We start from the raw sequence: 15,839 nt of genomic DNA, 5'->3' as shown, positions 1-15,839 counted from the left end.
AAATTAGGTAATATATGAAACTAGAAAACAATTTTTACTATTTTTTACTATTAAGTAAAACTGTAGAATGAATGATAATTTATTAGTTTTAAGCATAGAAAATTAATTTGTTGTTTAAGGAATTTTTAAAAAATTTTCCTATACCAGGCTAGGTAGAACATGGATTACATGGATATTTGGCCTTTTTTCCTGATGTTTCATTTTAAAATCTTTCTAGGAAAAATTCATCTGGAAGGAATACCCAGCAAATATTCATAGTAATTCAGCTGTAACAAAAACACTGATTTTGCTGTATAAAGAGGACAGTAGTCAGAACATAGGGATCTCTATCTCATATTACTCTTTTTCACAGCCAGCCCTATTTGCCCTCCTTTTCCAGATAGCTTGTTCCTTAAAGAATTAAACTAGTTTTGAGAAAGAAAAAGTGCCAGTTCCAACATGCACATACTTTCCTTTTATTTTACATTACCTTTTTTTTTTTTAAAGATTTTTTATTTTTTCCTTTTTCTCCCCAAAACCCCCCGGTACATAGTTGTGTATTCTTCGTTGTGGGTTCCTCTAGTTGTGGCATGTGGGACGCTGCCTCAGCGTGGTCTGACGAGCAGTGCCATGTCCGCGCCCAGGATTTGAACCGACGAAACACTGGGCCGCCTGCAGCGGAGCGCGCGAACTTAACCACTCGGCCACGGGGCCAGCCCCATTACCTTTTTTTTTTGAGGAAGATTAGCTCTGAACTAACTGCTGCCAATCCTCCTCTTTTTGCTGAGGAAGACTGGCCCTGAGCTAACATCTGTGCCCATGTTCCTCTACTTTATATGTGGGACGCCTACCACAGCATGGCTTGCCAAGCAGTGCCATGTCGGTACCTGGGATCCGAACCAGTGAACGCTGGGCTGCCAAAGCGGAATGTGTGAACTTAACTGCTGCACCACTGGGCTGGCCCCTCGGCAAGCTTTTAAACCTCTCTGATTCTTCATTTCCTCATCTGTAAAATGAGGGTAATAATAACTCAGATTGTTGGGAGGATTAACTGAGATAGCAGTCACCATGAATTATCTGCTGATGTCATTATCTTTATCATCATATATATATTAGGTATTTTTTGTTGGCTCGTACTGATCTGGATCCTAAGGCTCCTGCTAATAAAGCCTTTACTGGGTTTATTGTGGAAGCAGATACCCCAGGAGTACAGATTGGAAGAAAGGTAAAGTGTATATTTATCAGTGATGAAACCCTCAAATATTATTTTAACTGTGAATTTCAAAATTACTATTATGTTTCCTTTACTGAAAACATTTTGTTTGTATTAAATTGAAATAAAAATAAAGTTGTGTTTTGATGTTATTATGTGAAATAGTCTGTATATTGCTGAAGATTTTAAGTTGAGAATAGTCATTTCAGATCATTATTTGAGAGTGGCCATTCGTGGTGCCAGTCTATGGAGAATGCTGATAACAATGGTGCGGGATGATGAAGCAGAAATCAAACTGTCATTCCTATGGCCTGCCCAGTAATAGAGTTTTAGTTACTTCAAAGGCTTTCCTGCTCTTTTTCTTTCCTCACAGCAACCTTTCAGGTAGGGTAAGTGGCATTATGCCCATTCTATGGATTAAAACAATGTGACATAAATTGATTACTCAAGGTAATCAACAACACTAAGAGAAAAATCTGTGCCTGAGAAATGTGTGGAAATGGCAAAGAGCCTATTGAATGTAGGAAGGCAAGAAAAATTTTATTTAAATAGGAAAAGGTAATTTAACATACTGGAAAAGGGTTGTTATCTGAACGTGTGGAGATAATTTAGCAGTACCATTTGAAGTAGACTAAAGAGAAAAAGAGTTTAAAATTTAACAAATCAAAGAAAGAAAGAAATGAAATGAAGTCATTAAAGTAGTCCTAGTGAGAGCTAGTGAAGCATGGTTTAAGATTATAACTCTGAGAATATGAAGAAGAGACTGAATTTTACAACTGTAAAACTCTTCTTTGCAAAATGGATTTGTAAAAAAGAAAACCTATTAATGATCAGATGATGTCTATATCTAAGGCAAAGGAGAAATTATAGAAGTTACTTAACTAAGAATTACTAAACGTTACATAAATATATATCTTTCCTCCCAGATGAGTAAAGGTACATTATCTGTCAGATAGTAGACTAAAGGTGGCATAACCTGAACCCGAAAGGCTAATTTGAATTGAGTAAGTTATGAAAACTTCTAAACTAGTCCTGTGTGTTCGTAGAACCTTGTTTTCTTAAGTCATGAGAATCTTTCTGTTGTACCCAAGCTTCTTTAAAATGGAAGCATGTTGCTACAGTATATACGAGGGGTAACCTCTCTTTTAGGTCATAGAATATTGAAGGTGGAAGACACCCTACACATTGTTTATTTCAGTCTGTCTGCTGAATATTAAAACAGAGCCAAGTAGTGTGATTCACTCAAGGTGACATACTGAGAGGCAGAGTTGAGATCAGTACTGAGGTGTCCTGGGAACTTGCCCAATGCAGTTTCTGACACTGTCATTCTTTATTTTCTTTTTAGGAGTAGATATGAAGGATAGATTGCACTTTACAAATAAGACTATGACAACATTGTTGTATATAACAAAATATAAGTACTAAGAATGGTTGTGCTTCTTCCAAGCAATTGGTTTATTTATGTTTTATTCATGTTTCCTTTTTAGGGGTAGTTGCTAGAAAACTCAGGGCCAAATTTATGGCCATCTCTAGAAAGTGTAAAGGACCTAAAAGCTTATACTTTTTTCAGTAGTAAACCCACTTCTGATTTTATCTTGATGTTTCTAATTTCATTTTTTTCCCCAATTTTCTCACTTTAAAAAAATCTCTAATTCAATAAATACTTATTATTTAGTTCATACTATCTGCTAGGTACTATTCTAGGTATCAGGGATACGTTAATGGTTCAAAACAGACAAAAATCCCTGCCCTTGGGGAGCATAGTTATATTGTCTATATTTAAACTTAACTCCTTCAATCTTTTTTGGAAATATACGGACATTTTTACAAATTTGTGAAATTCATGCTTTTCAAGATATTTTGTGTTTAGAAATTATATGGCTTGAAATGAGTCCAGGAAGCATTTTGGTTTTGACTGTTGTGGTGTTTGAGGTGTGTCTCGCATAGAGGAAGAGGGAGAATTCCCCCCTCACCTTTCCCTTAAGGTTCTTATGTCTGCTCAAATAATTAGAAAGGCAGGTGAGCAGGAGAAAATAAAACAAAGTTTAACAACATGTCTACATGGGAGAAACCCAGGAAAACTGAGCAACTCGCCACACTGGCCAAAGTTGTCCCCTTAAGTATCATCTCAGCCAAACATAAAGGAGGATGTTGGGGGTAGTGGTTTGGGACTTCAGAGGGGAGGAAGGCAATTCACATGGAGATGGAAAATCAAATGGTTCTTAGATAATGGTTTACTGCACCACCTATAGAGAATGTGGCCCAAGAGACAGAATTTTCATAAGATGGCTTGTTGGTGCATTTTTTTATCACACCTATTTTACCTTATACTATAGTTACCTCGTGGTATTAGCTCCTTCCTGGATCATGCCTTCTATCTTAAACTCTTAGCCAGTTTGGGGGAAGGCCAGATGTTCTTCCTGAGTCTTCTGAGCCTTTATTGTCTTCAGCTTGGAAATAATCTGTTCCCAGAGTGGCGGATCTTGGGACAGCCTGCCCTGAACACCACCACTGGGAACCAGAGTAGTGTTTTTGTAAACAGTGTTTTCTTATTATATCTGAGTGAGGGTCTAACGTACTAGAGTTTATCAACTTATAAAGACAAAATAAAGAGATGTTGGTTTCCTTCTGAGTCAAACTATGTATTATTGTCACCAGTTCTTCAAACCTGGAAGCAGACTGTTAATATTAAAGCAAGCAAATTGAAGAATTCGTTTACTGCTCTCTCTTCCCATTGCCTTTGCTTCTCAGCCTGCTTATTAAAAACGGGAGCAAAAAATTTCTTTTCCTTAAGGAGAAGAGTTACAATGTCTGCAACTTCCTCTCAAATAATACAGCAAATAATGCTATAGTTACACACACAGAGAAATAAAACAAATGTGGCAAAATGTTGACAGTTGGTGAATCTGGGTAAAGGGTATATAGGTATTCACTATACTACTGTTGAAACTCTTCTGTTGGTTTGAAAATTTTTATAACAAAAAATTGAGGGAATATAGCTACTTTAGCAGTTTCTTATAAAGTTAAACATACAGTTACCACATACCCAGCACTCCTAGATATTTATCCAAGAGAAATGAAAACAAAGACCTATAAACGAATGTTTATAGCACCTTTATTTATGATTGCTAAATGGGGTGGGGGTTGGGGAATGTCCATCCACTGGTGAGTGGATAATGGATATATGGTACCCCCATATAGTGGAATACTACTCAGCAGTAAAAGAAATGAATTACTGGTCAGCAGCAACATGGATGAATCTCAGAAGTACTAAGTGAAAAGTCAGACACAAAAGCCTGGCTTTATTATTCCAGGTATATGACATTCTACAAAAGGAAAAACTATGGACAGAAATCAGATCAGTAATTGCTTGGGCCTGGAAATAGAGTAAGAGAATTGACTACAAAGGGGTAACAAGGGAACTTTTTGAGGTACCGAAATCTGTATCTTGATTGTGGCAGTGGCTATACACGTATACATCTGTCAAAACTATTACAAAAGTATATGTAAAAAGGGTGAATTTCTCTATATGTAACTTCTACCTCAGTAAACCTAATTTTAAGAAAGAGTTGGAGAAGAGAAAAACACAAATTCAGCTTTTGCTCATTATATTATTTTGCTAGCTCTATTAGGTAAGCTAAAATTAAAATGTCCCAGATCAGATTACATTTGCTTAATGTTTTTCCTGGCATGGTAAAAAAGCCTTCAAACATCTAATAAAATTTGTCTTTGTAGGTAGTATGTACATGTAGATCTTCAGACTAGTGCTGGTTTCAAAGTTTGTGAAACATTGTTTTAGACTAGGGGTTGACAAATTCTTTTTAGATCCAGACTCTAAATATTTTAGACTTTGAGGACCATATGGTCTCTGTCACAACTACTCTTTTCTGCCATTGTAGCAAGAAAGCAGCCATAGATGACAGGTAGAGTAGGTGTGAGTGTATTCCAACAGAGCTTTCTTTACGAAACAGGCATTGCAGGCCATAGTTTGTTGACTCCTGTGTTAGACAATTGCAGAGTTGTAAAACAGTGGTTACAGCAAAAACTCATGCTAGTTCAAAATGTTGCTTAATATATATCGTTTTCCTTATCAGGAATTAAATATGGGCCAGCGATGTTCAGATACAAGAGGAATTGTCTTTGAAGATGTGAAAGTACCTAAGGAAAATGTTTTAATTGGTGAGGGAGCTGGTTTCAAAATTGCAATGGGAAGTTTTGATAAAACCAGACCTCCAGTAAGTAATATGACTTGGTAATCTTTATAGGATCTTTCATTTATTACATTGAATGATTTTATTTTAACATTATATGATTGGTGTGTATATTCTTTTTAAATATCTGCTGCTTTTATTAAGGATAGAGAGATTGTATTTTTCTTAATTTTTTTAGAATTCTTCAACTCTCCTGCTGCCTGTTAGAGAAAGTATTTTAGCAAATAAAAAACTACTGTAGTCGCTGCCAAATTTACGGAGAGGCAGTTCACACTTAATTTAACCATTCCTGCTGATATGTTCTCACTTCCTCTTCCCTCACTCATTAAGAATGTTTCCCACCTCACACCTGCCCCATGGTTTAGAGGTTAAGTTTGGGGGCCCAGGTTCACAGGTTCAGATCCTGAGCATGGACTTGTCAGCCATGCTGTGATGGTAACTCACATACAAAACACAGGAAGACTGGCACAGATATTAGCTCAGGGCTAATCGTCCTTAAAAAAAAAAAAAGTTTCCCCTAAGAAGCTTTCCTCTGTTAAGGAGAAGGAATGACTTGTCTCTAGGCTGTGATCCTGTGCCTCACAAATGCCTTCCATTAATCTTTAATTCATGAATAATATAAATTTAAGTGCCTGTACCCCCTCCTCCCTTCATTCTAGTCTTGCCTTAACCTATAGCTCTTCTCCTCTTTGTATAATCCTTAATTTATAATTTTAGGCAAATATCCATTATTGTGTGTTTTAAAGACAACATGAACTTTTGCTTTGTGAAATGTTGAAAAACTAGGTAGCAGCTGGTGCTGTGGGACTAGCACAAAGAGCTTTGGATGAAGCTACCAAGTATGCCCTGGAGAGGAAAACTTTTGGAAAACTGCTTGTAGAGGTAATTTTAATACTGCATTTGCTTTCTTCAAATGTAAAAACATTCATTTTCATCTAAATATTTGAAAATTGTCTTTTAAGTATAAATTAATTTACTTCTGCTTTGAGGGAAGAAGATAATGTGATCTCTCAGGGTGGGTTTCAAGAATAGGTTTTCTGTAGACTCTGCCTCTAAGTATTGTCCACTCGGGATTATGTTATTAAGAAGAAGAAAAACCAGCCAGTATTAATTGAGTGCCTGTTGAGTGCCTGACACTGTGCTACACATTTTAAGTATATTATCTAATTCTCCCAGGAGTGCCCTTGTTTCAGTAGTACTATAATCTCCATTAAAGATCAGGAAACCGGGGCTCAGAGAAATTAAATAATTTGTCCAAAGTCACACAGTTTATAAGTCACAGATCCAAGACTCTATTTCATGCTCTTAATTCATGTTTCTTCCCATATCTTCTTGAGCATCAAATAATGTTAGTACTAAAGAGTCATGTCTTCCATCAATTTCCAGGGAAATTTTTAACTCTTATCTCTTCAAATATTGATGCTTCAAATTATCCATATTCTCCTTCTGTAACTTGCTATACATTGTACAGTGAACACCCCCTATTTCTATCCCCATGTGTCAGTGGTTCTCAAACCATCTGTGGTAAAACATCAGTTTGTTTTTAATTTCCAATCCATTGTGGACTGTTATTTTTGTAAAATGTAAGACTCACAACAATATCAAACTGTTATAGAAGTTTCTGAATGCTTGCTGTCACTTTCTATACCATGAACCAGTAACAGTTTGTGGACTGGCACTGATCCACAGATCAACCTGGATTAATATTGCTCTGCGCCCTTTAATCTCAGTTTCATCATTTATCTCTCTGTGCTGTATTCTGGATAATTTTCTCAGGCTGCTTTCCAGTTCTTTGATCCTGTGCCTAATCTTCTACTTAATCCATCTGTTGAATTTTTTTAAATGACTTTTCATTTCTAGAATTTGTATCCAGTTCTTTTTCAATTCCACCCCTCCTTCTTTTATGGTGTCCTGGTTTTTCAACATAGCTTGTCTTTCTCCCTTTATTTCCTAATTACATAAAAATACTTCATTTATAGTCACTTTCAAATTTTTTCTGTTATCTCAAGTGCTAACCTTTCAGTCTGTTGCATCTTCTCTCTCTGTTGTGGCCAATTATTTCCTCTCAATTTTTGTTTGTAAGCATATCTGCAGCCAGTATTTTTTTTCAGTGTGTTGTGGAAGCATCCTAGAGATTGGCTTTTGTACTTATATCAGGTACTCCAGAGGTTTCACCATTCTAAGAACTTTTTTTACATTAATTTCTCCACTTGGGGAATCCTGACCCACAGAGGCTATACACATTGATTCCACACTTTAATAAGAGACTCATTTCTTTTTTTTTTAACATCCTTGACAGAGTCCTGGGCCAGTGATAAGCTTCATTGCGGCCTTCCTGCCCTGATGAGCAGAGACTTTTAGTTCCCTCTTTGGAATGAGAAGTCCCCGTATGTGGGGAGTGTCAGTTTCAGCCCCTCATCTTGTTCATGCTCACGTCCAAGACTCCTGTTCTTGTGTGTTCTTTAAAACTCCAGCTCCTATTCCCTCATTTCTTCTCACTTGGGATTTAAATTCCTTCTTGGAAGCACGTGGAGATTTGTTTCTTTCCTTTGAGCTCTTTTCTTTTTAAGCATTTCTTTGTGTTTGAGCCAAAAAGAAGGGTCTACGTTAGCTCATTCATGTTGCCAGAACTACATATATACAGATTAGTAAAAAGTATATTATTAAATACTAGTTTAGCTTAATCATAAAGAACAACTATAAATATTATTCAGTGCAGATCTGTAATTATTTACTGGCCCTTGTCAGCAAGTATATGGTGGTAACTCTTAGCTCTTTTGGCTCTCTTCAACTTAATATGGAATCTTCTTTTGTTCCCTTCCTTACAGGCTCTGAAGATTCTTTTCTGTATTCTTAGCATCTGGACCAGGATATTTTTGTCTCCTGGACCTTATTATTAAGTATAGAAGGGTCTTAGTCTTTGCTTACTACTTACTCAAAATACAGGATTTTATCATTTGATTTCTCCTGAAGATTTGCTTCCCTCTTAATTACTCTACAAAATGCTGGCTGCCTATATTTTTAATTATTAGGTATAGTGGTGGGAGGTCATAATTCTCTGTCACCCCTTTGCCAGGTGCCCCTACCCCCTTCTGTACTCTTTGCAACTCCAATCTGCTAGAGTCTGTGTTCCCTGTATATAACATTATGAATCAGAAGAGTCACTTCATACTGGGCATTGACACTTTAATAACTGTTTAGCCATTTCATGACTGATACTAGGAATTATACAGGGAAATATCATCACACACTTATGTTTTCATATAGAAATTTGAAGCGAAAGAATCTGAAATATTTGAATTTTGTATTAGGTGTGGATATGGTATGAATGTGGGAGGGAATGTAAAATGGTAAGTATACAGTGTGTTTTTTTTTCATTTATTTATGTAAAGCTTAGTTTAGTACCATATACGTTGATTTCTGTCCGTATCAGTCAATATTCCAGACTCATCTATGACATTCTATGTAGTCTACTTTATTTTCTTCCATTTAAAATTGAAATAATAAATTAACACATTAGGACTTAATTACTTTCTAAAAGAAAACTATATTGCAATATACCTGCCTTTTTTTCTCACTCCCAGAATAATCAGCCTTTGCACAGTTCTTAGTTATTTCTCATTCTATATCTACCATTTCTCTGTTTCTTATTCTTATTTTCTGAGTGCATCGGCTGTATTTTATGCTGGAGGCATGACACCACTGCTCTCCGACTCAGTGATCATTTTTTGACCTGACTTCATAAAGCATCAAGCTAGAGTATTTTTTCCATACAGTCCAAAATGATAAAATTATCCTTTACTATAATTATTTTTTCTTAGTCATGTGGTGAGCATGTTTATAATTCCAGGATCCCTCACCATTAGTCCTCTTCTTTCTAGGCTAAACAAAGGAAATACTAAGATGCTGATTTATATTCAGCTTTGGTCTGTTATCTCCCAAAAGGAACAATAGAGAGGGTTTTTTTTTGGTTTTGTTTTGCTTTAAGAGGCAGTATAGAGTGGTAGTCTAATTATTTCCAATTCAATACCATGATGATGATTATTGTTATCCTCACTTCTCTTTAAGTGAATGCTACGTCTGCTATTTATCCCCATATTGCTTAACTTGATGTGGTATAGAAAGCTGCCGAAAACAGAGGATGGTACTTTTCCTTACCAATGAGTAAAAGTAGGAACACTGATAACAGATTACTGGATGATAAAACCTCTTAATGGCAGTAATTGCCTACTCCTTTGTCTTGTCAAAACCCTCCCTTTGGGTGAAACTGCAGTGGTGTGGGATGGTGTGAAAGAATCTGTTAAGAATAACTTCTATTTGTATTGATTATTATTGCTAATTAGCAGTAACTTTTCCGTATGATTTCCATTTCTTGATGGGAAAATAGATGAGGGGAAAAATGCTATTTGAGACTTGAGACTGAAATGAGATATACTTATGAAGAAATCTCCCTCTTCCTTAACTATTTTATGTTCAGAATTCTAGTATCTTCTCATCACACTCAGATTAAAATCCAGAGTCCTGGGGCCAGCCCCGTGGAGCAGCAGTTAAGTGCGCACGTTCCACTTCTCCACTTTGGCAGCCTGGGGTTCACCGGTTCGGATCCCCGGTGCGGACATGGCACCTCTTGGCAAGCCATGCTGTGACAGGCATCCCACATATAAAGAAGAGGAAGATGGGCACAGATCTTAGCTCAGGGCCAGTCTTCCTCAGCAAAAAGAGGAGGATTGGCAGCAGTTAGCTCAGGGCTAATCTTCCTCAAAAAACAAAATCAAAAACAAATAAAATCCAGAGTCCTTACAGTGGTCTTCTGTCAGCCACAGTGGCTTTTTGCTCTTGTCTTTACCTTTACTCTTCCCTGCAAAGATCCACTTCTTTGTTCATCTCACTAAAAAATCTACCCCTGATTGCTCTATGAAAAAACGCCTCCAACACTATGTAGTAATCCTGTTTCTTTTTCCACATAGCTCTTAGCACTAGCCAAGAGTATATCATGTATGTGGTTGTTTATTGTCTCTCCTTACTCCCTCTCTGGAATGTATGCTCCATATAAGCAGTAAATTTCTGTTTTGGGAGCCTTTATACTCCTAGCACTTAGGATGTTTTCACTCTGAACTTCTATTTCACTCATTCAACAAATAGTTATTAAACACCTTTTATATTAAAATACTAATAATTGAATGCTTTCTCTGTTCGAGGCACCCTTCTAAGTGCTTTACATGTGTTAACTCATTTAATCCTCACAATACTGTAGAGTAGGTTTTATTAGTCTCATGAATTGTATTTAAAAACATTAGGCCCACTTAATAAACAATGGAACCAAGATTTGAACCCAAGTAGTCCCTTATTTAAGAGTCCGTCCTTTTTGTACACAACATGTACTATTTCCAGGGATAGAAGTTTGATTAGTCTCTGCCCCCAGGAACGTTTAATTTTACTTTGGAGATATGATACATATCATAAAACAAATATTAAGAAACAATATAGAACACTATAAGATTAAGTCCCCAAATGAAAGCTACAGATAGGCTTATAGAAACCAAAAGGAGAGAGACTATCATGGGCTAGATGTGTTACAGGGAATCTGAGCTGGGTTTAGAATAGAGTTTCTCAAAGCATGGGCTGAAAAGCAACTGGATGAGACTCATTGGGAATGTTGGTTAAAAACACATAAACTGGGGCTGGCCCTGTGGTGTAGTGATTAAGTCTGGCACGCTCCATGTCGGCGGTCTGGGTTCATGGGTTTGGATTTTGGGCACAGACCTACACCACTTGTCCAGCCATGCTGTGGCAGTGACCCACATACAAAATAGAGTAGGACTGGCACAGATGTCAGCTCAGGGCTAATCTTCCTCAAGCAAAATAAACAACAACGAGCAAATTGGCAACAGATGTTAGCTCAGAGTGAATCTTCCTCACCAAAAAACATAAAAAAACTGAAAAACCATAAACTGGGCACCACCCCAGATTTTTAAATAAAAATCCCTGAAGAGAAGCATGGGCATCTTATACCAGGTTTATCTGGTGAAATAAATGCTTCTGTATATGACCTTTGGGAATATAAAATAATGTAACTTTTATGAACCACATTTTGGAAATATATATCAAAAGTACCCACCTTTGGGCTACATTGCAGTGGTTATCCTACAGCTATATTTCATGATATTTATCTTTCAGATATACTGCCATATGTGTGGTATGACATGTAATTTCAGCATTGTGTAGAAACAACCAAAATGTTGATCATCCATATAGTGGGATACTTTGCAGCTATAACAAAGTATAAAGAAGTTCTTTATGTACAATCAGCCCTCTGTATCCGTAGGTTCCGCATCTGCAGGTTCAACTAACTGTGGATCTAAGGTCTACGATGGTTACATCTGTACTGAACATGTACAGACTTTCTTTTCTTGTCATTATTCCCTAAACAGTACAGTATAACAACTATTTACATAGCATTTACATTGTATTAGGTATTATAGGTAATCTAGAGATGATTTAAAGTATATGAGAGGATGTGCATAGGTTATATACAAATACTATGCCATTTTCTATAAGGGACTTGAGCATCCATGGATTTTGGTATCCTTGAGGCGGGGAATCGGGGTGGGGGTCCTGGAACCAATCCCCCACTGATACTGAGGGATGACTGTATTGATATAGAAAGTGCTCAGATTTATTGATAAGTAAGAAAAGCAAAATGAAGAGCCATCAACATGGTCAGCTAGCATATACGTAAAAAAGGGAGAAACTATAGATGTATTTGCTTATTACTTATATATGTATATAATACCTCTGGAAGGATGAGAAACCAACTGTTAACCTGGTTACCTCCAGGAAGGGGAACTAAATGGGGTGGGGAATGGCAGGGATGATAGAGACAAGTATGAGGAAAACATGAACTTTGAACTAGTGGATGTATTAACCTATTCCAAAAATATAGTGAAAACTGAAACAAAATCTTGAAAGAATCACTGGCTTAGAAGAATGGGCATAGTTCAGGCAGGCAGAAATAAGGATTTTACTTTCCTTGTTCCACGTAGAAATTATTCACATTGGTTAATAATGCCTCCTCTAAGATTTAATTACCATGCCAATCTCAAGCAACTTGTCACATTCTAAAGTAGTGTGACCAGGTTTATGTTACTAAATATAGCAAATACATGAAATGGAACAGCCCAGTTTTTTTTTTTATTTTTTGTGAACTTTGCTTCATATTAGTCCATGCACACTCTTTGAAAGTCTGGTTTTTATACCCTTTAGTCTTCAAAACCCATTTTGATGTTGCCTACTACACAAAGCACCTTTATTTATTTATTTTTTTTGAGGAAGATTAGCCCTGAGCTAACTACTGCCAGTCCTCCTCGTTTTGCTGAGGAAGCCTGGTACCCTGAGCTAACATCCATGCCCATCTTCCTCTACTTTATATGTGGGATGCCTACCACAGCATGGCATGCCAAGCGGTGCCATGTCCACATCCGGGATCCGAACCGGTAAACCCCGGGCCACTGAGAAGCGGAACATGCGAACTTAACCACTGCGCCACTGGGCCGGCCCCCCACAAAGCACCTTTCTAATCATGTTAGTATTCTTGTTTCTGAATGCCTATAGGACTTCTTTTAATGTATATTTTACAGCTTATGTTCCATTTCATGTTTATTGTAGAATAATTTATATGATACAAGTATAATTAAGTAATAAAACTCATCCATAATACCATTGTCCAGAGAAAACTACAGTGAACATTTTGCTCTATATAGTAGTCCCCTGTTATCCATGGGGGATATGTCCCAAGACCCCCAGTGGATGCCTGAAACCATGGATAGTACAGAACTCTATATATACTATGTTTTTCCCTGTACATACATACCTCTGATAAAGTTTAATTTATAAATTAGGCATAGTAAGAGATTAACAATAACTAATAAGAAAATAGAACAATTATAACAATATACTATAATAAAAGTTATGTGAATGTGGTCTCTCTTTCAGTCCAAACCTATTCCTGAATCCGTGTAACCAATCCCTTACTTGCAATAAATGGCTTGGTGTCACATGTGTTTTGGGAGATCCCTTGCTGAAGTCTTTGTATAGGCGCATTGGTTTCTGGTGCAACATGCCGTCAGCTGCAACACGTTTTCTGTTCATGTCTTCTACCCACAAATTTAATGCCTTTTCCATCTTAACTAAGTGCTTATCATGCACTGTGGCTGTAACATTTGTAGTTTGAGGTGCAACAGCAAAACTAGCACCAATTTCTTTTTCCCTCTTCACAATTTCATGGACAGAAGATTAATTCTTACAGTATATCTTAGTAACTTTAGCATACAGTTTTTTTTCTTTCCTTGAGAACTTTCACCTTTTCACTTAAAGGAAGCACTTTATGGCTTCTCTTTGGCATATCTGAATTGCCAGCATCACTACTCTTGTGCTTTGGGGCCGTTTTTAAGTAAAATAAGGGTTATTTGAACACAAGCACTGCAATACCTTGACAGTTGATCTGATAGCCCAGATGGCTACTAAGCAACTAATGGGAGGGTAGCGTATACAGTATGGGTATGCTGGACAAAGGATGATTCACATCCTGGCGGGATGGAGCGGGAAGGCGCACAATTTCATCACTCTACTCAAGTGGGTGCACAATTTAAAATTCATGAATTGTTTATTTCTGGAATTTTCCATGTAATATTTTCAGACCACAGTTGACTGTGGGTAACTGAAACCACAGAAAGCAAAACCATGGATGAGGGGGGACAACCGTAGTGTCTTTTTCCATGAATATATTTTCCAAAGCTGTAACCATACTATACATTTGAAATTTTCACATATTAATTGACAGAACATGTTTCCATCCTCTAACATATCTTGGCCATATAATTCATCGAACACTTACTATCTCTTATTGAAACTATTTCTCTTATGTCTCCTATTTGATTATGAGGATCTCTAGAGGATAAGAAGCATCTTTTATTTGTCCTATCATGGTACTCATTTTCCCCTGTCAGCATCTCATACAGTGCCACATTATTTTTCACTGTATATAGCAATTTTCTTTACAGAGTCTCAGCAGACACTCAGAAGGATACATAAAATTTTTGTGGTATTTTTGCCAAAAATGCATAACCTTCCAGTCCTGAGAAAACATCAGACAAAACCAAATTGAGGGATATTCTTCAAAAAATAACTAGTCAGTATTCTTCAAAAGTACCAAAATCATGAAAGATAAGGAAAGAATGAGGAATGCTAATAGCCTGGGATATAAGAACTAAATTCAGTTGGAATCCTGGATGCGATCCTTTAACAGAAAAAGGACATTAGTGGAAAACTTGGCCAAATGTGAATGAAGTACAGTGTAGTTGATACTGTTGTACAATGTTAATGTCCTGTCCTTAATCATTATACTATGGTTTTGTAATATGTTAACATCGGAAGAAGCAGAGTGTAACTTTTTGAGTCTAAAATTAGTTTTAAAAGTTTTTAAAATATTCCAGGGGAAAACTTTTAAATTAGTCAATAGATGTCCTTAAACTTTTTTCTTTTTAATTCCAGCACCAAGGAGTATCATTTCTGCTGGCTGAAATGGCAATGAAAGTTGAACTAGCTAGATTGAGTTACCAGAGAGCAGCTTGGGAGATTGATTGTGGTCGCCGAAATACCTATTATGCCTCTATTGCAAAGGCATTTGCTGGAGATATTGCAAATCAGTTAGCTACTGATGCTGTGCAGATTTTCGGAGGCAATGGATTTAATACGGAATATCCTGTAGAAAAACTAATGAGAGATGCCAAGATCTTTCAGGTAAGGTTAAAAATGATTTTTGTTCTTTAGGGAACATAATATTCGTAAATGACACAGTAGATTTCCCGTTATTTAGGGATTTTATGTCATTAGAAATAATAAATGACTCTCATCGATGGCTGTGAGCCAAAGTTTTAGAAGTGATTAACACAAAGAAGGTTATCTTTAAGTATATGCCGTAAGAGAGCATAGGCTAACAAAGTAAATGGTACCCATGGGGCCGGCCCCGTGGCCGAGTGGTTAAGTTCTTGCATTCTGCTGCGGCGGCCCAGGGTTTCGCTGGTTCGGATCCTGGGTGCGGACATGGCACTGCTCATCAGGCCACGTTGAGGTGGCGTCCCACATGCCACAACTAGAAGGACCTACAACTAAGATATGCAACTATGTACCAGGGGGGATTTGGGGAGATAAAGCAGAAAAAAAAAAAGTAAATGGTACCCATGTACAGTATGTCTGCATGAGCCTTCGAGTCATCACATCCTAACTAACTGCAACCCACCCTTTGCTCTCCTAAAAGTATACGTATCATTTAAAATTAATGAAATTATTTCATTTTGAATCTTGCCTGACAACTCTGGGATTGAAACCGTATTTGGGAGTAAAAACCAACATGAGGAGAATGATATAGATACATAACT

At 37.0% G+C, this 15,839-nt stretch overlaps 1 protein-coding gene across 2 annotated transcripts in view; it reads left to right on the top strand.

Moving 5' to 3' along the window:
- Positions 1 to 15,839, top strand: part of ACADM (acyl-CoA dehydrogenase medium chain) — a 32,400-nt gene that overhangs the window by 14,636 nt on the left and 1,925 nt on the right. For both annotated transcript variants that reach the window (XM_008517755.2, XM_070591838.1), the window contains exons 8-11: positions 1,096 to 1,204; positions 5,287 to 5,427; positions 6,190 to 6,285; positions 14,953 to 15,201. In XM_008517755.2, the coding sequence (XP_008515977.1) occupies positions 1,096 to 1,204; positions 5,287 to 5,427; positions 6,190 to 6,285; positions 14,953 to 15,201 (595 nt within the window). The remainder of the gene's footprint in view (positions 1 to 1,095; positions 1,205 to 5,286; positions 5,428 to 6,189; positions 6,286 to 14,952; positions 15,202 to 15,839) is intronic.

This window comes from Equus przewalskii, chromosome 24, assembly GCF_037783145.1.
Source record: "Equus przewalskii isolate Varuska chromosome 24, EquPr2, whole genome shotgun sequence".
Classification (NCBI taxonomy): Eukaryota; Metazoa; Chordata; class Mammalia; order Perissodactyla; family Equidae; genus Equus; species Equus przewalskii.
The sequence above is the reverse complement of the archived record's forward strand: the minus strand, read 5'-3'. Positions and strand labels throughout refer to the sequence as shown.